At 47.5% G+C, this 22,200-nt stretch overlaps 1 protein-coding gene across 2 annotated transcripts in view; it reads left to right on the top strand.

Moving 5' to 3' along the window:
• Window positions 1-22,200, top strand: part of MRE11 (MRE11 homolog, double strand break repair nuclease) — a 605,744-nt gene that overhangs the window by 31,746 nt on the left and 551,798 nt on the right. For both annotated transcript variants that reach the window (XM_063951452.1, XM_063951453.1), the window contains exon 3: window positions 9,964-10,096. In XM_063951452.1, the coding sequence (XP_063807522.1) occupies window positions 9,964-10,096 (133 nt within the window). The remainder of the gene's footprint in view (window positions 1-9,963; window positions 10,097-22,200) is intronic.

Raw genomic sequence — 22,200 nt, 5'->3', positions numbered from 1 at the left:
CAATCTCAGTGATTCCTGCTGGCAACAGGATCACTGCATCGAGGGACTTAGGGGAGAGATTTCCAACTCACCTGCGTGCAGGATGGATTGGAGTCTTAGGCTACTGGACACTTAGCTCCAGAGGGAGTCGGAACACAGGTCAGCCTGGGGTTCGTCCCGGAGCCGCGCCGCCGATCCCCCTTACAGACGCTGAAGAGACGGCAGAACGGAGGTCCGGAAAGCAGGCGGCAGAAGACTCCTCAGTCTTCTTGAAGGTAGCGCACAGCACGGCAGCTGTGCGCCATTGTTGTCACACGGCTCACTGACTCAGTCACGGAGGGTGCAGGGCGCTGCTGGGGGCGCCCTGGGCAGCAATATAATTACCTTTAGTGGCAAAATAAATACATCACATATAGCCATTAAGGCTATATGTATGTATTTTAACCCAGGCCAGTTTCTTAAAAACCGGGGAAAAGCCCGCCGAAAAAGGGGCGGAGCTTATTCTCCTCAGCACTCAGCGCCATTTTCCTGCTCAGCTCCGCTGGTGAGGAAGGCTCCCAGGTCTCTCCCCTGCACTGCACTACAGAAACAGGGTAACAAAGAGAAGGGGGGCATAAATTGGCGATATTTATATATTAAGAGCGCATATATAGTAAACAACACCTTCTAGGGTTGTTTATATACATTTATAGCGCTTTTGGTGTGTGCTGGCAAACTCTCCCTCTGTCTCCCCAAAGGGCTAGGGGGTCCTGTCTTCGATTAGAGCATTCCCTGTGTGGCTGCTGTGTGTCGGTACGTGTGTGTCGACATGTATGAGGACGATGTTGGTGTGGAGGCAGAGCAATTGCCGATGATGGTAATGTCACCCCCTAGGGAGTCGACACCGGAATGGATGGCTTTAGTTATGGAATCACGTGATAATGTCAGCACATTACAAAAGTCAGTTGACGAAATAAGACGCCCGGCAAACCAGTTAGTACCGGTTCAGGCGTCTCAGACACCGTCAGGGGCTGTAAAACGTCCTTTACCTCAGTCAGTCGACACGGGTACCGACACAGATGAATCTAGTGTCGACGGTGAAGAAACAAACGTATTTTCCAATAGGGCCACACGTTATATGATCACGGCAATGAAGGAGGCTTTGCAGATCTCTGATACTGCTGGTACCTCAAAAAGGGGTATTATGTGGGGGGTGAAAAAACTACCTGTATTTTTTCCAGAATCAGAGGAATTGAATGACGTGTGTGATGAAGCGTGGGTTAACCCCGATAGAAAACTGCTAATTTCCAAGAAGTTATTGGCATTATACCCTTTCCCACCAGAGGTTAGGGCGCGCTGGGAAACACCCCCTAGGGTGGATAAGGCGCTCACACGTTTATCAAAGCAAGTGGCGTTGCCGTCTCCTGATACGGCCGCCCTCAAGGATCCAGCAGATAGGAGGCTGGAAACTACACTGAAGAGTATATACACACATACTGGTGTTATACTGCGACCGGCAATAGCCTCAGCCTGGATGTGCAGTGCTGGGGTAGTGTGGTTGGATTCTCTGACTCAAAATATTGATACCCTGGATAGGGACAGTATTTTATTGACTCTAGAGCAATTAAAGGATGCTTTCCTTTATATGCGAGATGCTCAGAGGGATGTTTGTACTCTAGCATCAAGAGTAAGCGCGATGTCCATATCTGCCAGAAGAAGTTTATGGACGCGACAGTGGTCAGGTGATGCGGATTCCAAGAGGCATATGGAAGTATTGCCATATAATGGAGAGGAATTGTTTGGGGTCGGTCTTTCGGACCTGGTGGCCACGGCAACTGCCGGCAAATCCACTTTTTTACCTCAGACCCCCTCCCAACAGAAAAAGACACCGTCTTTTCAGCCGCAGTCCTTTCGCTCCTATAAAAAGCGACCAAAAGGACAGTCTTATCTGCCGCGAGGCAGAGGAAAGGGTAAGAAAGGGCAGCAAGCAGCCCCTGCCCAGGAACAGAAGCCCGCCCCGGCTTCTACAAAGCCATCAGCATGACGCTGGGGCTTTACAAGCGGACTCAGGAACGGTGGGGGGTCGACTCAAGATTTTCAGCAATCAATGGGTTCACTCACAAGTGGACCCGTGGGTCCTGCAGATAGTATCTCAGGGTTACATGCTGGAGTTCGAAAGGTCTCCCCCTCGCCGGTTCCTAAAGTCTGCTTTACCAACGTCTCCCTCAGAAAGGACGTCGGTTTTGGAAGCCATTCACAAGCTGTATTCTCAGCAGGTGATAGTCAAGGTACCCCTCCTACAACAGGGAAAGGGGTATTATTCCACACTATTTGTGGTACCGAAACCGGACGGTTCTTACGGCCTATTCTAAATCTGAAATCCTTGAACCTGTACATAAAGAAATTCAAGTTCAAGATGGAGTCACTCAGAGCAGTGATAGCGAATCTGGAAGAAGGAGACTTCATGGTGTCCTTGGACATAAAAGATGCTTATCTACATGTCCCGATTTACCCCTCACACCAAGGGTATCTCAGGTTCGTGATACAAGACTGTCATTATCAGTTTCAAACGCTGCCGTTTGGGTTGTCCACGGCCCCTCGGGTCTTTACCAAGGTAATGACCGAAATGATGGTTCTTCTACGAAGAAAAGGCGTATTAATTATCCCTTACTTGGACGATCTCCTGATAAGGGCAAAGTCCAGAGAACAGCTGGAAGTCGGTGTAGCGCTAACACAAGTAGTGCTTCAGCAACACGGGTGGATTCTAAATCTTCCAAAATCTCAATTGACCCCGACAACACATCTGCTGTTCCTGGGCATGATTCTGGACACGGTTCAGAAAAAGGTATTTCTCCCGGAAGAGAAAGCAAGGGAGTTATCCGAACTTGTCAAGAACCTCCTAAAACCAGGAACTGTGTCAGTACATCAATGCACAAGAGTCCTGGGAAAGATGGTGGCTTCGTACGAAGCGATTCCATTCGGCAGATTCCATGCACGAACATTTCAGTGGGATCTGCTGGACAAATGGTCCGGATCGCATCTGCACATGCATCAGCGGATAACACTGTCACCGAGAACAAGGTTGTCTCTCCTGTGGTGGTTGCAGACTGCCCATCTGTTAGTGGGCCGCAGATTCGGCATACAGGACTGGGTCCTGGTGACTACGGATGCCAGCCTACGAGGTTGGGGAGCAGTCACAAAGGGAAGAAACTTCCAGGGCGTGTGGTCAAACCTGGAGACGTCTCTTCACATAAATATACTGGAGCTAAGAGCGATCTACAATGCTCTAAGCCTGGCAAAATCGCTGCTTCAGGGTCAGCCGGTGTTGATCCAGTCCGACAACATCACGGCAGTCGCCCACGTAAACCGACAAGGCGGCACGAGAAGCAGGAGTGCAATGGCAGAAGCTGCAAGGATTCTGCGCTGGGCGGAGAATCATGTCGTAGCACTGTCAGCAGTGTTCATCCCGGGAGTGGACAACTGGGAAGCAGATTTCCTCAGCAGACACGACCTTCACCCGGGAGAGTGGGGACTTCATCCAGAAGTTTTCCACATGATTGTGAACCGTTGGGAAAAACCAAAGGTGGACATGATGGCGTCTCGCCTCAACAAAAAATTGGACAGGTATTGCGCCAGGTCAAGAGACCCTCAGGCAATAGCTGTGGACGCTCTGGTAACACCGTGGGTGTACCAGTCAGTGTATGTGTTCCCTCCTCTGCCTCTCATACCAAAGGTACTGAGAATTATACGGAAAAGAGGAGTAAGAACAATACTGGTAGCTCCGGACTGGCCAAGAAGAACTTGGTATCCGGAACTTCAAGAGATGCTCACGGAGGATCCGTGGCCTCTACCTCTAAGAAGGGATCTGCTTCAGCAGGGACCTTGTATGTTCCAAGACTTACCGCGGCTGCGTTTGACGGCATGGCGGTTGAACGCCGGATTCTAAAAGAGAAGGGCATTCCTGAGGAAGTTATTCCTACTTTAATTAAAGCCAGGAAAGAAGTGACCGCACAACATTATCACCGCATTTGGAGAAAATATGTTGCGTGGTGTGAGGCCAAGAAGGCTCCAACGGAAGAATTTCAATTGGGTCGATTCTTACATTTCCTGCAAGCAGGATTGTCTATGGGCCTCAAATTGGGGTCCATTAAAGTTCAAATTTCGGCCTTATCAATTTTCTTCCAGAAGGAATTGGCGTCAGTGCCTGAAGTACAAACTTTTGTCAAAGGTGTACTACATATACAACCCCCAATAGTGCCTCCAGTGGCACCGTGGGATTTGAACGTGGTTCTAAATTTTCTCAAATCTCATTGGTTTGAGCCTTTAAAATCGGTAGATTTAAAATACCTTACATGGAAGGTAACCATGCTGTTGGCCCTGGCTTCAGCCAGGAGAGTTTCGGAGTTGGCAGCTTTGTCATACAAAAGCCCATATCTGATATTCCATTCGGACAGGGCAGAATTGAGGACACGTCCTCAATTTCTCCCTAAGGTGGTTTCGGCATTTCACTTGAACCAGCCTATTGTGGTGCCTGCGGCTACTAGCGACTTGGAGGACTCCAAGTTACTGGACGTTGTCAGAGCATTAAAAATATATATTTCAAGGACAGCTGGAGTCAGAAAATCTGACTCGTTGTTTACATTGTATGCACCCAACAAGTTGGGTGCTCCTGCGTCTAAACAGACGATTGCACGTTGGATATGTAGTACAATCCAACTTGCACATTCTGTGGCAGGCCTGCCACAGCCTAAATCTGTAAAGGCCCATTCCACAAGGAAAGTGGGCTCATCCTGGGCGGCTGCCCGAGGAGTCTCGGCATTACAACTTTGCCGAGCAGCTACGTGGTCAGGGGAGAACACGTTTGTAAAATTTTACAAATTTGATACTCTGGCTAAAGAGGACCTGGAGTTCTCTCATTCGGTGCTGCAGAGTCATCCGCACTCTCCCGCCCGTTTGGGAGCTTTGGTATAATCCCCATGGTCCTGACGGAGTCCCAGCATCCACTAGGACGTTAGAGAAAATAAGAATTTACTTACCGATAATTCTATTTCTCATAGTCCGTAGTGGATGCTGGGCGCCCATCCCAAGTGCGGATTGTCTGCAATGCTTGTACATAGTTATTGTTACAAACATCGGGTTATTACTGTTGTTGTGAGCCATCTGTTCAGAGGCTACTTCGTTTGTGTTATCATACTGTTAACTGGGTTCAGATCACAAGTTGTACGGTGTGATTGGTGTGGCTGGTATGAGTCTTACCCGGGATTCAAGATCCTTCCTTATTGTGTACGCTCGTCCGGGCACAGTACCTAACTGAGGCTTGGAGGAGGGTCATAGGGGGAGGAGCCAGTACGCACCATGTGACCTAAAAGCTTTTTTAGATGTGCCCTGTCTCCTGCGGAGCCCGCTATTCCCCATGGTCCTGACGGAGTCCCAGCACCCACTACGGACTATGAGAAATAGAATTATCGGTAAGTAAATTCTTATTTTCAGCCTCAGTCCTTTCGTCCCCATAAGGGCAAGCGGGCAAAAGGCCAGTCATATCTGCCCAGGGATAGAGGAAAGGGAAGAAGACTGCAGCAGGCAGCCCATTCCCAGGAACAGAAGCCCTCCACCGCTTCTACCAAGTCCTCAGCATGACGCTGGGGCCGTACAAGCGGACTCAGGTGCGGTGGGGGGTCGTCTCAAGAGTTTCAGCACGCAGTGGGCTCACTCGCAAGTGGACCCCTGGAGCCTACAAGTAGTATCCCAGGGGTACAGATTGGAAATTCGAGACGTCTCCCCCTCGCAGGTTCCTGAAGTCTGCTTTACCAACGTCTCCCTCCGACAGGGAGGCAGTATTGGAAACAATTCACAAGCTGTATTCCCAGCAGGTGATAATCAAAGTACCCCTCCTACAACAAGGAAAGGGGTATTATTCCACACTATATTGTGGTACTGAAGCCAGACGGCTCGGTGAGACCTATTCTAAATCTGAAATATTTGAACACTTACATACAAAGGTTCAAATCAAGATGGAGTCACTCAGAGCAGTGATAGCGAACCAGGAAGAAGGGGACTATATGGTGTCCCTGGACATCAGGGATGCTTACCTCCATGTCCAAATTTGCCCTTCTCACCAAGGGTACCTCAGGTTCGTGGTACAGAACTGTCACTATCAGTTTCAGACGCTGCCGTTTGGATTGTCCACGGCACCCCGGGTCTTTACCAAGGTAATGGCCGAAATGATGATTCTTCTTCAAAGAAAATGGACGATCTCCTGATAAGGGCAAGGTCCAGAGAACAGTTGGAGGTCGGAGTAGCACTATCTCAAGTAGTTCTACGACAGCACGGGTGGATTCTAAATATTCCAAAATCGCAGCTGTTTCCGACGACACGTCTGCTGTTCCTAGGGATGATTCTGGACACAGTCCAGAAAAGGGTGTTTCTCCCGGAGAAGAAAGCCAGGGAGTTATCCGAGCTAGTCAGGAACCTCCTAAAACCAGGAAAAGTGTCAGTGCATCATTGCACAAGGGTCCTGGGAAAAATGGTGGCTTCTTACGAAGCGATTCCATTCGGCAGATTTCACGCAAGAACTTTTCAGTGGGATCTGCTGGAAAAATGGTCCGGATCGCATCTTCAGATGCATCAGCGGATAACCCTGTCTCCAAGGACAAGGGTGTTTCTTCTGCGGTGGCTGCAGAGTGCTCATCTATTAAAGGGCCGCAGATTCGGCATTCAGGACTGGGTCCTGGTGACCACGGATGCCAGCCTGAGAGGCTGGGGAGCAGTCACACAGGGAAGGAATTTCCAGGGAGTGTGATATAGTCTGGAGACTTCTCTCCACATAAATATACTGGAGCTAAGGGCAATTTACAATGCTCTAAGCTTAGCAAGACCTCTGCTTCAAGGTCAGCCGGTATTGATCCAGTGGGACAACATCACGGCAGTCGCCCACGTAAACAGACAGGGCGGCACAAGAAGCAGGAGGGCAATGGCAGAAACTGCAAGGATTCTTCGCTGGGCGGAAAATCATGTGATAACACTGTCAGCAGTGTTCATTCCGGGAGTGGACAACTGGGAAGCAGACTTCCTCAGCAGGCACGACCTCCACCCGGGAGAGTGGGGACTTCATCGGGAAGTCTTCCACATGATTGTGAACCGTTGGGAAAGACCAAAGGTGGACATGATGGCGTCCCGCCTGAACAAAAAAAAATCTGGACAGGTATTGCGCCAGGTCAAGAGACCCTCAGGCAATAGCTGTGGACGTTCTGGTAACACCGTGGGTGTACCAGTCGGTGTATGTGTTCCCTCCTCTGCTTCTCATACCCAAGGTACTGAGAATTATAAGACGTAGAGGAGTAAGAACTATACTCGTGGCTCCGGATTGGCCAAGAAGGACTTGGTACCCGGAACTTCAAGAAATGCTCACAGAGGACTCATGGCCTCTGCCGCTAAGAAGGGACTTGCTTCAGCAAGTACCATGTCTGTTCCAAGACTTACCGCGGCTGCGTTTGACGGCATGGCGGTGGAACGCCGGATCCTAAGGGAAAAAGGCATTCCGGAAGAGGTAATTCCAACCCTGGTCAAAGCCAGGAAGGAGGTGACCGCACAACATTATCACCACATGTGGCGAAAATATGTTGCGTGGTGTGAGGCCAGGAAGGCCCCACGAAGAAATTTCAACTCGGTCGATTCCTGCATTTCCTGCAAACAGGAGTGTCTATGGGCTTCAAATTGGGGTCCATTAAGGTTCAAATTTCGGCCCTGTCAATTTTCTTCCAGAAAAAATTGGCTTCAGTTCCTGAAGTCCAGAAGTTTGTCAAGGGAGTACTGCATATACAACCCCCTTTTGTGCCTCCAGTGGCACTGTGGGATCTCAACGTAGTTCTGGGATTCCTCAAATCACATTGGTTTAAACCGCTCAAATCTGTGGATTTGAAATATCTCACATGGAAAGTGACCATGCTGTTGGCCCTGGCCTCGGCCAGGCGAGTGTCAGAATTGGCGGCTTTGTCTCACAAAGCTCATATCTGATTGTCCATTCGGACAGGGCAGAGCTGCGGACTCGTCCCCAGTTTCTCCCTAAGGTGGTGTCAGCGTTTCACCTGCACCAGCTTATTGTGGTACCTGCGGCTACTAGGGACTTGGAGGACTCCAAGTTGCTAGATGTTTTCAGGGCCCTGAAAATATAGGTTTCCAGGACGGCTGGAGTCAGGAAAACTGACTTGCTGTTATCCTGTAGGCACCCAAAAAACTGGGTGCTCTTGCTTCTAAGCAGACGATTGCTAGTTGGATGTGTAGTACAATTCAGCTTGCACATTCTGTGGCAGGCCTGCCACTGCCAAAATATGTAAATGCCCATTCCACAAGGAAGGTTGGCTCATCTTGGGCGGCTGCCCGCGGGGTCTCGGCTTTACAACTTTGCCGAGCTGCTACTTGGTCAGGGGCACACCCTGGCTGAGGAGGACCTGGAGTTCTCTCATTCGGTGCTGCAGAGTCATCCGCACTCTCCCGCCCGTTTGGGAGCTTTGGTATAATCCCCATGGTCCTGACGGAGTCCCCAGCATCCACTTAGGACGTCAGAGAAAATAAGAATTTACTTACCGATAATTCTATTTCTCGTAGTCCGTAGTGGATGCTGGGCGCCCATCCCAAGTGCGGATTGTCTGCAATACTTGTACATAGTTATTGTTACAAAAATCGGGTTATTATTGTTGTGAGCCATCTTTTCAGAGGCTCCGCTGTTATCATGCTGTTAACTGGGTTCAGATCACAGGTTGTACAGTGTGATTGGTGTGGCTGGTATGAGTCTTACCCGGGATTCAAAATCCTTCCTTATTGTGTACGCTCGTCCGGGCACAGTATCCTAACTGAGGCTTGGAGGAGGGTCATAGGGGGAGGAGCCAGTGCACACCACCTGATCCTAAAGCTTTTATTATTGTGCCCTGTCTCCTGCGGAGCCGCTATTCCCCATGGTCCTGACGGAGTCCCCAGCATCCACTACGGACTACGAGAAATAGAATTATCGGTAAGTAAATTCTTATTATTACTTGGTTCGGTAATGTTATTCAGCTGTTGCTGAGTTTTCAAGCTTAGATAGCTTGGTTTACCTTGTTTGTGTGAGCTGGTGTGAATCTCGCCACTATCTATGTATAATCCTTCTCTCGAAGTTGACCGTCTCCTCGGGCACAGTTTCTAAACTGAGTCTGGTAGGAGGGGCATAGAGCGAGAAACCAGGCCACACTATTAAACTCTTAAAGTGCCAGTGGCTCCTAGTGGACCCGTCTATACCTCATGGTACTAATGTGGACCCCAGCATCCTCTACGGACTACGAGAAAAGGATTTACCGGTAGGTAATTAAAATCCTATTTTCTTTCATTTTGTCATTATATTACCCCTGTCACAAGTAGTCCTGTTTCCATGAATGCAATCACATGACTGGCCAAGGAGACAGCCTCCAACAAAATCTTCACACTCCCCTCCTAAAATACTCTGTGCTGCAGAGAACATTCCAGCGATCAGATTGGCTACAGGCGGTACCATCGCCTGCACTAGGACACAGTGGTGAATGAAAGATGAAAATTGATCATGGAAAATACTCTGAACCTTGTTCAATTCCATTTATAATGGGTAAGGAACCCCAAGCAACATTTTCAGGGGTTAGCCAATAATGACAAAAGATGTGACATAACTATAGGCATGTGAATTGGCACTAATTAATACTGTCAGCTGTTGGACCCACCTTACTGCACTAGGACATCCTTAGTAGCAGAACACGGTGGACAGCGAGTGGGAGCCAAGAGCCAAATGGAACTTTTGCTGGCCCCACTAGTTACCCGCTCTGCGTATGTGCTACTGCAGTTTTATATGAATTCGTATTGTGTAAAGCTTTATGGTGTGCTACATTATGTAGTAAGAGCTTTGTCTTTTGTGTTTTAAAACGAATACAAGCGCTTTGAAGTACAAGCCCCGTGCTGACTGCAGTTCAACCATCTTCCCTCTTTCCTGTCTCCGCTACAATACAGCGACGATGAGGACACGTTCAAGATCCTAGTGGCGACCGACATCCACCTGGGCTATATGGAGAAGGATGCGGTGCGTGGAAATGATAGCTTTGTGACTTTCAATGAGATCCTGAGTCTGGCCAAGGACCACGAAGTAAGTGCGGCGTAATTCCCTGTAATAGCCTCACATGTAATAGACCAGTTTCAGGCACTATTGTGCTTTCTTCCTTTTCATTGTAATTGTCATGCTGGAGACACCGGGAACAAAGGAACCGTAGAGCCTAAATGCTCATAGGACGCAAGTGGCTATTGAATAGGTGAGCGTCATTATCCATATACAGTAATGAGGTTTTAATGCACTGTAACATACTGTATCTTCTAATTCATTGGCACCCTTGTATATTAGTCTGCCGTCGCTGGTTATACAATAAGAAAATGACATTTTAAAAGCACAGTTAGAACATGTTTTATTTTTATGTATGGCATTTGATAGTCCATGTTCCGAAATACTATTTATTTCTGGTAAAAAAAATAAAAATGTTTCCTTTCTTTAACTTCCAGTTTCTCAATGTACTAGTTTATGTCAGTCACGGTTTTCACTGGTCGTCTTTTGTATAGTATTTCCTTTTCATTATTATTGTCCTATATTATGGGGAGGGAAAGTAATAGAGTGCGGGACTTCGTCCGAGTTCTCACATATTTTTAAAGTGGCAATCAATTATACCGCAAAACCAACCTTGTTTTGCTGTGTACCTGATTGCCGCTTTAAAAATACGTGACAATTAGGACTAAGTCCCGGGCTTCCTGGTTCTCGCACTATGTTGCATTATTCTCCCGGGAGTCAATTCAGTTACCTGCGAGGGGGATGAGTTGCTGTTGTAGACTCATAGAAACTACAGCAACGCCTGCGGAACTCGCCCCCCTTGTGGCCCGATTTGACCATGTACTCGCATTTTCTCTGACGTCCTAGTGGATGCTGGGAACTCCGTAAGGACCATGGGGAATAGCGGCTCCGCAGGAGACTGGGCACAAAAGTAAAGCTTTAGGACTACCTGGTGTGCACTGGCTCCTCCCCCTATGACCCTCCTCCAAGCCTCAGTTAGATTTTTGTGCCCGGCCGAGAAGGGTGCATTCTAGGAGGCTCTCCTGAGTTTCTTAGAAAAAGTTTAGTTTTAGGTTTTTTATTTTCAGTGAGACCTGCTGGCAACAGGCTCACTGCATCGAGGGACTAAGGGGAGAAGAAGCGAACCTGCCTGCTTGCAGCCAGCTTGGGCTTCTTAGGCTACTGGACACCATTAGCTCCAGAGGGACCAAACACAGGCCCAGCCTCGGAGTCCGGTCCCAGAGCCGCGCCGCCGGCCCCCTTACAGAGCCAGAAGCAAGAAGAGGTCCGGAAAAATCGGCGGCAGAAGACATCAGTCTTCAACAAGGTAGCGCACAGCACTGCAGCTGTGCGCCATTGTTACTCAGGCACACTTCGGTCACTGAGGGTGCAGGGCGCTAGGGGGGGGCGCCCTGAGCAGCAATGTAAACACCTTGGCTGGCGAAAATACACCACATATAACCCCCAGGGCTATATGGATGTATTTTAACCCCTGCCAGAATCCATAAAATTGCGGGAGAAAAGTCTGCGAAAAAGGGGCGGAGCCTATCTCCTCAGCACACTGGCGCCATTTTTCCTCACAGCTCCGTTGGAGGGAAGCTCCCTGGCTCTCCCCTGCAGTTACTACACTACAGAAAGGGTTAAATAAGAGAGGGGGGCACTAATTAGGCGCAGTATTAATAAAACAGCAGCTATTAGGGGAAAAACACTTCTATAAGGTTATCCCTGTATATATATAGCGCTCTGGTGTGTGCTGGCATACTCTCCCTCTGTCTCCCCAAAGGGCTAGTGGGGTCCTGTCCTCTATCAGAGCATTCCCTGTGTGTGTGCTGTGTGTCGGTACGATTGTGTCGACATGTATGAGGAGGAAAATGGTGTGGAGGCGGAGCAATTGCCTGTAATGGAGTTGTCACTCCCTAGGGAGTCGACACCTGAGTGGCTGAGCTTATGGAAGGAATTACGTGACAAAAATGATGACATGAGACAGCCGGCTACTCAGCTTGTGCCTGTCCAGGCGTCTCAAAAGCCATCAGGGGCTCTAAAACGCCCGTTACCTCAGATGGCAGATACAGACGCCGACACGGATACTGACTCCAGTGTCGACGATGAAGAGACGAATGTGACTTCCAGTAGGGCCACACGTTACATGATTGAGGCTATGAAAAATGTTTTACATATTTCTGATAATACAAGTACCACTAAAAAGGGTATTATGTTTGGTGAGAAAAAACTGCCTGTAGTTTTTCCTGCATCTGAGGAATTAAATGAAGTGTGTGATGAAGCGTGGGTTTTCCCCGATAAAAAACTGATTATTCCTAAAAGGTTATTAGCATCATACCCCTTCCCGCCAGAGGATAGGGCACGTTGGGAAACACCCCCTAGGGTGGATAAAGCGCTCACACGTTTGTCTAAACAGGTGGCACTACCGTCTCCTGATACGGCCGCCCTTAAGGAACCTGCTGACAGAAAGCAGGAGAATATCCTAAAATGTATATACACTCACACGGGTGTTATACTGCGACCAGCAATCGCCTCAGCCTGGATGTGCAGTGCTGGGGTGGCGTGGTCGGATTCCCTGTCTGAAAATATTGATACCCTAGATAGGGACAGTATATTACTGACTATAGAGCATTTAAAAGATGCATTTCTATATATGCGTGATGCACAGAGGGATATTTGCCGACTGGCATCAAGAGTAAGTGCGCTGTCCATTTCTGCCAGAAGAGGACTCAGGCACGGTGGGGGCCCGTCTCAAGAATTTCAGCGTGCAGTGGGCTCACTCACAGGTGGACCCCTGGATCCTTCAGGTGGTATCTCAGGGGTACAAATTGGAATTCGAGACGTCTCCCCCTCGCCGTTTCCTAAAGTCTGCTTTACCGACGTCTCCCTCCGACAGGGAGGCGGTATTGGAAGCCATTCGCAAGCTGTATTCCCAGCAGGTGATAATCACGGTACCCCTCCTGCAACAGGGAAAGGGGTATTAGTCCACGCTGTTTGTGGTACCGAAGCGGGACGGCTCGGTGAGACCTATTTTAAATCTGAAATCCTTGAACACTTACATACAAAGGTTCAAATTCAAGATGGAGTCACTCAGAGCGGTGATTGCGAACCTGGAAGAAGGGGATTATATGGTGTCTTTGGACATCAAGGATGCTTACCTCCATGTCCCAATTTACCCTTCTCACCAAGGGTACCTCAGGTTTGTGGTACAGAACTGTCACTATCAGTTTCAGACGCTGCCGTTTGGTTTGTCCACGGCACCCCGGGTCTTTACCAAAGTAATGGCCGAAATGATGATACTCCTTCGAAGGAAGGGAGTTTTATTTATCCCTTACTTGGACGATCTCCTGATAAGGGCAAGATCCAGGGAACAGTTGGTAGTCGGGGTAGCACTATCTCAAGTAGTGTTGCGGCAGCACGGTTGGATTCTCAATATTCCAAAGTCGCAGCTGATCCCGACGACACGTCTTCTATTCCTAGGAATGATCCTGGACACAGTCCAGAAAAAGGTGTTTCTCCCGGAGGAGAAAGCCAGGGAGTTATCCGAACTAGTCAGAAACCTCCTAAAACCAGGCCATGTGTCAGTGCATCTATGCACAAGGGTCCTGGGAAAAAATGGTGGCTTCCTACGAAGCAATTCCATTCGGCAGATTCCACGCAAGAACTTTCCAGTGGGACCTGCTAGACAAATGGTCCGGATCGCATCTTCAGATGCATCAGCGGATAACCCTGTCACCAAAGACAAGGGTGTCTCTCCTGTGGTGGTTGCAGAGTGCTCATCTTCTAGAGGGCCGCAGATTCGGCATTCAAGACTGGGTCCTGGTGACCACGGATGCCAGCCTGCGAGGCTGGGGAGCAGTCACACAGGGAAGGAATTTCCAGGGCTTGTGGTCAAGCCTGGAGACATCACTTCACATAAATATCCTGGAGCTAAGGGCCATTTACAATGCTTTAAGCCTAGCAAAAACCTCTGCTTCAAGGTCAGCCGGTGCTGATCCAGTCAGACAACATCACGGCAGTCGCCCACGTAAACAGACAGGGCGGCACAAGAAGCAGGAGGGCAATGGCAGAAGCTGCAAGGATTCTTCGCTGGGCGGAAAATCATGTGATAGCACTGTCAGCAGTGTTCATTCCGGGAGTGGACAACTGGGAAGCAGACTTCCTCAGAAGGAACGACCTCCACCCGGGAGAGTGGGGACTTCACCCAGAAGTCTTCCACATGATTGTGAACCGTTGGGAAAAACCAAAGGTGGACATGATGGCGTCCCGCCTCAACAAAAAACTGGACAGGTATTGCGCCAGGTCAAGGGACCCTCAGGCAATAGCTGTGGACGCTCTGGTAACACCGTGGGTGTACCAGTCAGTGTATGTGTTCCCTCCTCTGCCTCTCATACCCAAGGTACTGAGAATTATAAGACGGAGAGGAGTAAGAACTATACTCGTGGCTCCGGATTGGCCAAGAAGGACTTGGTACCCGGAACTTCAAGAGATGCTCACAGAGGACCCGTGGCCTCTACCTCTAAGAAGGGACCTGCTCCAGCAAGGACCCTGTCTGTTCCAAAACTTACCGCGGCTGCGTTTGACGGCATGGCGGTTGAACGCCGGATCCTGAAGGAAAAAGGCATTCCGGATGAAGTCATCCCTACCCTGATCAAAGCCAGGAAGGATGTAACCGCAAAACATTATCACCGCATTTGGCGTAAATATGTTGCGTGGTGCGAGGCCAGGAAGGCCCCTACAGAGGAATTTCAACTGGGTCGATTCCTGCATTTCCTGCACACAGGAGTGTCTATGGGCCTAAAATTAGGATCCATTAAGGTTCAGATTTCGACCCTGTCGATTTTCTTCCAGAAAGAACTGGCTTCAGTTCCTGAAGTTCAGACGTTTGTCAAGGGGGTGCTGCATATACAGCCTCCTTTTGTGCCTCCAGTGGCACCTTGGGATCTCAATGTAGTTTTGGGGTTCCTAAAATCACATTGGTTTGAACCGCTTAAATCTGTGGATTTGAAATATCTCACATGGAAAGTGGTCATGCTGTTGGCCTTGGCTTCGGCCAGGCGAGTGTCAAATTGGCGGCTTTATCCTGTAAAAGCCCTTACCTGATTTTTCATACGGTCAGGGCAGAATTGAGGACTCGTCCTCAATTTCTCCCTAAGGTGGTTTCAGCGTTTCACCTGAGCCGGCCTATTGTGGTGCCTGCGGCTACTAGGGACTTGGAGGGCTCCAAGTTGCTGGACGTAGTCAGGGCCCTGAAGGTATATGTTTCCAGGACGGCTAGAGTCAGAAAATCTGACTCGCTGTTTATCCTGTATGCACCCAACAAGCTGGGTGCTCCTGCTTCTAAGCAGACTATTGCTTGTTGGATTTGTAGTACAATTCAGCTTGCACATTCTGTGGCAGGCCTGCCACAGCCAAAATCTGTAAAAGCCCATTCCACGAGGAAGGTGGGCTCATCTTGGGCGGCTGCCCGAGGGGTCTCGGCTTTACAACTTCGCCGAGCAGCTACTTGGTCAGGGGCAAACACGTTTGCTAAATTCTACAAATTTGATACCCTGGCTGAGGAGGACCTGGAGTTCTCTCATTCGGTGCTGCAGAGTCATCCGCACTCTCCCGCCCGTTTGGGAGCTTTGGTATAATCCCCATGGTCCTTACGGAGTTCCCAGCATCCACTAGGACGTCAGAGAAAATAGGAATTTACTTACCGATAATTCTATTTCTCGTAGTCCGTAGTGGATGCTGGGCGCCCATCCCAAGTGCGGATTGTCTGCAATACTTGTACATAGTTATTGTTAACTAAATCGGGTTATTGTTGTTGTGAGCCATCTTTCCAGAGGCTCCTCTGTTGTCATGCTGTTAACTGGGTTCAGATCACAGGTTGTACGGTGTGATTGGTGTGGCTGGTATGAGTCTTACCCGGGATTCATAAATCCTTCCTTATTGTGTACGCTCGTCCGGGCACAGTATCCTAACTGAGGCTTGGAGGAGGGTCATAGGGGGAGGAGCCAGTGCACACCAGGTAGTCCTAAAGCTTTACTTTTGTGCCCAGTCTCCTGCGGAGCCGCTATTCCCTATGGTCCTTACGGAGTTCCCAGCATCCACTACGGACTACGAGAAATAGAATTATCGGTAAGTAAATTCCTATTTTTTTGTACCCAGGCCTATGAGTCAGCAGTGTTGTGTGGAGCCGGGACACTCTCACCCTCTCAACTCTAAACTTATCCGCTCATTTTATATTAGCCCGCACCCTGCAGTTTATCATGGTTAAGCCAAAGAGAAAAATTTCGCTTTCTAACTGGATTTATTCTAATCTCTGTATGGGGCATCATGTGTTGGATGCCCACAGTTTAGGAAATAAGGTCCTTGAATGGATATGAATCGTCTTAAGGTATAGTTTAGAACTTATAGCTGTAACTGAGTATTGTTACAATGAAAACTATGGTCGCGACGTAGTTATTCCCGTATATTCCGTCTTTAGAAAAGACAGAATAGGAATAAGTGGGTTTTGATGTAATGAGGAAACACAAACAGATAGTGACGCTAGGTAGTAATATCAACTAGATAGAACAATTTATACTTTATAACACTTCCATATTTAATAGGACACTGCTGAAATTGTTCAGATTTTGCGTCCCACCACCTGTGATCTGGACCCGACCTCAACCAAGCTTCTAATAGGTTGTATGAATATAATTGGTCCTGTCTTTGCAAAAATGATTCAATGCTCTTTGCAGACGGGCATTTTCCTGAACCCTAAAGGAAGCAATTGTTAGACCTCTTCTTAAAAAACCTAATTTAGATCCCGACTGCATGACCAATTACAGACCGGTATCAAACCTTCCTTTCCTAGGAAAGTTTATTGAGAAAGTGGTTGCAACTGGAAACCTGCCTGACAACCCATGATATTTATGATCCATTCCAATCAGGATTCAGGAGAAGACATAGCACTGAAACAGCCTTGGTGTGTGTGTGTGTGTGTGTTAAATATGACTCTTCAATATTCATCCTTCTGGATCTCTCTGCAACATTTGATACCGTCCGTGGACCATGGGCTTCTGATAGAGCGACTGATACATTTTTGTGGACTGGATGGCACAGTCCTAATCTGGTTCTCATTTCTCACAGGCAGGTCATAGAGAGTATCGTCTGGAGTATACTCATCACTATCAGTGCCATTGCCATGTGGTGTCCCACAAGATTCTATACTATCCCCCATGCTTTTTGCAGTATACATGCTCCCGCTGGGTGAAATAATCAGACGCCATGGCCTGGTCTACCGCTGCTATGCAGATGATACACAACTGTACTTATCCTTTGCTCTGGGCACTGATAACCCAATAGCAACCCTAAATGACTGTCTAGCTGAGCTCCAGGAGTGGATGAGCGCCAGTTGGCTGCGACTGAACCCGGATAAAACAGTGGTCCTTATGATAGGACCGCAACATCAAAGGTCAAGACTGCAGCATAGCCAACCAACTGGACTTACACTCAGGGATTCAGAATTACAAACCACTGATCGTGTGCGGAATCTTGGCGTTGTCCTGGATGGTGGCTTGACACTTAAACATCAGATATCAGCAACAATCAAATCCTCATTCTTTCATCTGAGGAACATAGCCAGAATCAAGCACTTAATTCACTCAGATGATCTGCCAAAAGTCATACATGCATTTGTATCATCTCGATTAGACTACTGTAATGCCCTCTACACTGGTCTCTCAGCAAAAGAATTACACCGCTTACAGCTGGTGCAAAACACAGCTGCCAGGCCAACCAGCCTCGTTCTAGCCACATAACACCCATCCTCTACTCCCTTCACTGGCTGCCTGTAAGATGGCGAATCATCTTCAAGATTGGCTTACTGAGTTTCAAAGCATTACATGACCAGGGCCCAAGGTACCTGAAACAGCTTCTGACCCCATACTGCCCCACTTGATTACTGCAATCTGTAGATGAAGGACTTTTAGCAGTACCTAGAATCTCCCGTAATTCATCTGGGGGTCGAGCTTTTAGTCATGCGGCTCCGACTCTACGGAACTCACTTCCCCGCACAGTGCGAGAGGCCCCAACTATAGAATCCTTCAAAAGTAGACTCAAGACTTTCCTGTTTACTCATGCATTCCCATAATTGTCCCTTTAGTATCTCCATGCTTCTGTATTTTATGAAAAGCTGTTCTGTACTTAATTATTTTCTGTACTATATTATGCTATGTATCTGTTAAAGTGCCTTGAGTCTTTTTGAAAAAAGAGCACTATATAAATAAAATTATTATTATTATATGTTATAATATATTGGGCACTATTAAAAGCAACATTTGACAATAAATATTAAAATTGGATGTCAAGTACCACAATCACCCTGGATGAACTATGACACATATAAATCAAAAAAGCATTAATAAGCATTTCAAAGAAGTGTCCATTCCTATGATGCCACCTATTGATAAGAGGCTTGAAAGTTCATAAAGGTCGGACCCTTGGTCTATAGCCGAGTCCAGTGAAGGGTATAATTACCAGTGTCCACTGCTAGAGGATAGATCTCCTAGAGGGTAATAGGGGTCTATGTACTAATCCTTGGATGGAGATGAAATGGACAGAGACAATGTACCAGCCAATCAGCTCCTACTTGTCATTTTTCAAACCCAGCCTGTGACATGGCAGTTAGACACTGATTGGCTGCTACTTTATCTCCATCCAAGGCTTAGTGAGTAGATCCCTGAGGTGGAGATGTACTAAGCAGTGATAAAAGTGGAGAAGTGAGCCAGTGGAGAAGTTGTCCATGGCAACCAATCAGCATTAACATAACATTTACAATTTGCATACTATAAAAGTATACAGAGCAGCTGATTGGTGGCCATTGGCAACTTCTCCACTTTTATCACTGCTTAGTACATGTTCCCCTAAGTTCCTTAGTGCCAGCTGGAGCCCTTGCCACGCTATGGGCAAGTTTACTATTCCCAGTAGATGTCCACGTAGATAGTAAATCACGCAAATGTTGAGGAAACGTGAAGAACCCTAAAATTTTTTATCAACCATTGTCCTCTTGACCAATACATTGTCGATCTATCATCTGGATACCATTAAATAGTTCAACCGCTGTTCCCAGAACAATATTAAAGAATAATCGTGTGCTTTACAGCCCTGAGAAAATATGTTCAGAAACCACTGGGTAATCTGTATGAGTGGTAGTGTTTCCTCACGTATAATTTGACTGGTGAAATATGTATTCAGAGTCTTGAATAATGCTATAAAGGTATAAGTTTCCTGTCACAGGAGACACATATTACGTAGCTCAATTCTAACACAATATCCAGGGTACCCTCAGTAAAGCTTCTGTAAAGATTAATGTGTAATATCAAATGTCCCGCCAACTTCCATACTCAGTGTGGTGTGGCTTCACCTCATAGATAAAAATAAATATTTCCAGAAAGTTCCTTAAAAAGACCACATCAACACATATTACTCCTCCAAGCAGGCTTATGACAAATGAGCTTAGGATTGTCAGATTGCTCTCCGGACCTAGGAAGCACAATCGGTACCGTATCGGGAGCCAGTAGATATATATATATATCGGGATCTCGGCGCTCCTCCACCACGTGCTGTATTCCACAGAGGTACAGACTACATTCACCTGCTGCCGCCGACGCGTTTCATCCCTAACGAGTCTTTGTCAAGGCACAGGTTCTCTCCCTTGTATGTTACATCATCCCTTAGCTCCTCAGGAGAAATACTGGATTATTTGCAGTTCTAATGCTTAATGCAGTTTGCCTGTAATGGCGCGGTTCAATAGATCTACAGTAAAAAGATAAACGGTCAATAGGTCGACCACAAATGGTTGACATGGAACAGGTAGAGAGTAGAAAAGGTCAACAGGTACAAAAGGTTAACATGAAAATGGTCCACGCAAGTTTTTTTTGTTCTGTTCTGAGCCAAATTAGTGGAAGTGTGTACCCTTGCGGGCTTACTTCGCTCCTCACACTTTGGGTTACTATTCCCAATCGTTATCCACGTGGATGGTAAATGATGAAAAAGTATAGAAAAAAACCTTGTGTCGGCCATTGTCATATCGATATTTGAACCTGTCGACCTTAAGCACTATCAACTTTTTGACCCTGTTAATCTATTTCATGTCGGCCATTTGGGCTCGACCTATTGACTATCCTTTTACTGTAGATCTCTCAACCGGATACGCCTGTAATTAGGTCACATCTGAATTTGATAATTTCAGGAGCCTCCTGAAAATGGGAGATGACTCTGTGTCTGAGGCAGAGCTGAACATACTCCCCCATTTACAGAGCGTTTCTTGCACATTTCCGTACCGCCCATACTTTGGAGCCGAGCGGATGCAAGTACGGGCGGTGCAGAGTTGTATGCTATTGAGTTGTCAGTGAAAGGGCGTAATGGGGCGTTCTCATGTAGGCTAAGTTCAGTGATGGTGTGCCGACGGAATTGTGGGCTATACAGAGCTAATATAAGCGTTAATATGCCTGTTGTCAGACATATCATTTGCAGTTAGTATGGGCAAGTGTGCAATGATGATGGCGATGGGTACCCATACCCAACCAAGCAGACCGGTAGGTGCGATACACAGATATATAGATTTAGTTCCGTGCATGCAGTGCAGGGGCATTTACGGCTGGCTCGCGGTCAGCTCTGCATAAGACCATCACATCTATTTCTTCACTTTATACATAACTGTTCAGTATTTGAGTCTATTGAAACCCTAGGTCCAATGTTTGAGCACACATTATACAGAGACAGATTGGTACTGTCACATAGCTGCTGACAAATGTCTTACACGGCGGATGTACAGCGTAAATGCCATTTCTATTAACATTCCTCATGCAGCTGGTTTGATTGAGAAAGCTATTTGTAGTCCTATTATTCGGTCTCTTACCCTGGGTACAAGAGTCCATTAAGTTAATGCAGTCAGTAGAAGGCTTTACTGAGGCTACCGCTGCGATCGCTCCTTTCAACCGGACACAGCGAAACCGGCATGATCAGGTCAGAACTACTTCAGAGTCTGAGGAATCCTCCCTGTGAACATAACCATTGTGCGCAGATCTGAATCAGGTCCTTAAAGTCCAAGTAAAGCTATCATTTGGCATTAATAGATATTGGTGGTATGCAGTTAGCCCATTTTTTTTCGCCTAGGCGAACAAACTTCGCTTTATGATATTTTTAGGGCGAATGGGTATTCACCCTATCAATAGCAGGGCCGGATTTTCGCCTAGGTGAAAAATACGGCAGGGACGAACCGGCGTCTGGTTTGAGATCCTACATGCCGCCGCCGCCCGACATAGCCGCGCTCTCCTCCCTGCCCTGGCCCCCTGACAGCTGAGACACGCCACCGCCGGACTGAGCGGCGGCGTGTCTCGCTGACACAAGAGGGTTGGCCAGAACAAACGGCTTTGCGGGCCTTATACGCCCCGCAGGCCTTAGGTTCCCCACCCCTGCTTTACATGGTCATAGCTCTTTAGTATACGTTAGTATGACAGGAAAGGCTCTGCCTCACCTCACCTCACCAAACGTCACTGGTGTGTGCAGCGTTAACTTTTTAGAAATATAGATGCTGTATATCTGCTATGGGCAGGCTATAATGATGCAGCACTATATACACCAGAACTGGCACGTGTAAGCTCACCAGTCCCCGCATAGCTCCTGGCCACTTTGAGGGGTACAGGACACCAGTAGCTACCAGTAGCTGGCAGGAGGGGTGTCGGAATGGCCTGTGCGGGGTGAGCACAGGACCCTACCCCTCCGTCGGCGCACAGTGTATGTATGTATGTATGTATGTATGTATATGTGTGTGTGTATATGTATATGTGTATATATATATATATATATATATATATATATATATACTGCTCAAAAAAATAAAGGGAACACTAAAATAACACATCCTCGATCTGAATAAATGAAATATTCTTATTAAATACTTTGTTCTTTACATAGTTGAATGTGCTGACAACAAAATTACACAAAAATTATCAATGGAAATCAAATTTATTAACCCATGGAGATCTGGATTTGGATTCACACTCAAAATGAAAGTGGAAAAACACACTACAGGCTGATCCAACTTTGATGTAATGTCCTTAAAACAAGTCAAAATGAGGCTCAGTAGTGTGTGTGGCTCTTCTGCCCCAGCCCAAGAA

The sequence above is a fragment of the Pseudophryne corroboree genome, chromosome 2 (assembly GCF_028390025.1).
Source record: "Pseudophryne corroboree isolate aPseCor3 chromosome 2, aPseCor3.hap2, whole genome shotgun sequence".
In the NCBI taxonomy this organism is placed as follows: domain Eukaryota; kingdom Metazoa; phylum Chordata; class Amphibia; order Anura; family Myobatrachidae; genus Pseudophryne; species Pseudophryne corroboree.
The sequence above is the reverse complement of the archived record's forward strand: the minus strand, read 5'-3'. Positions and strand labels throughout refer to the sequence as shown.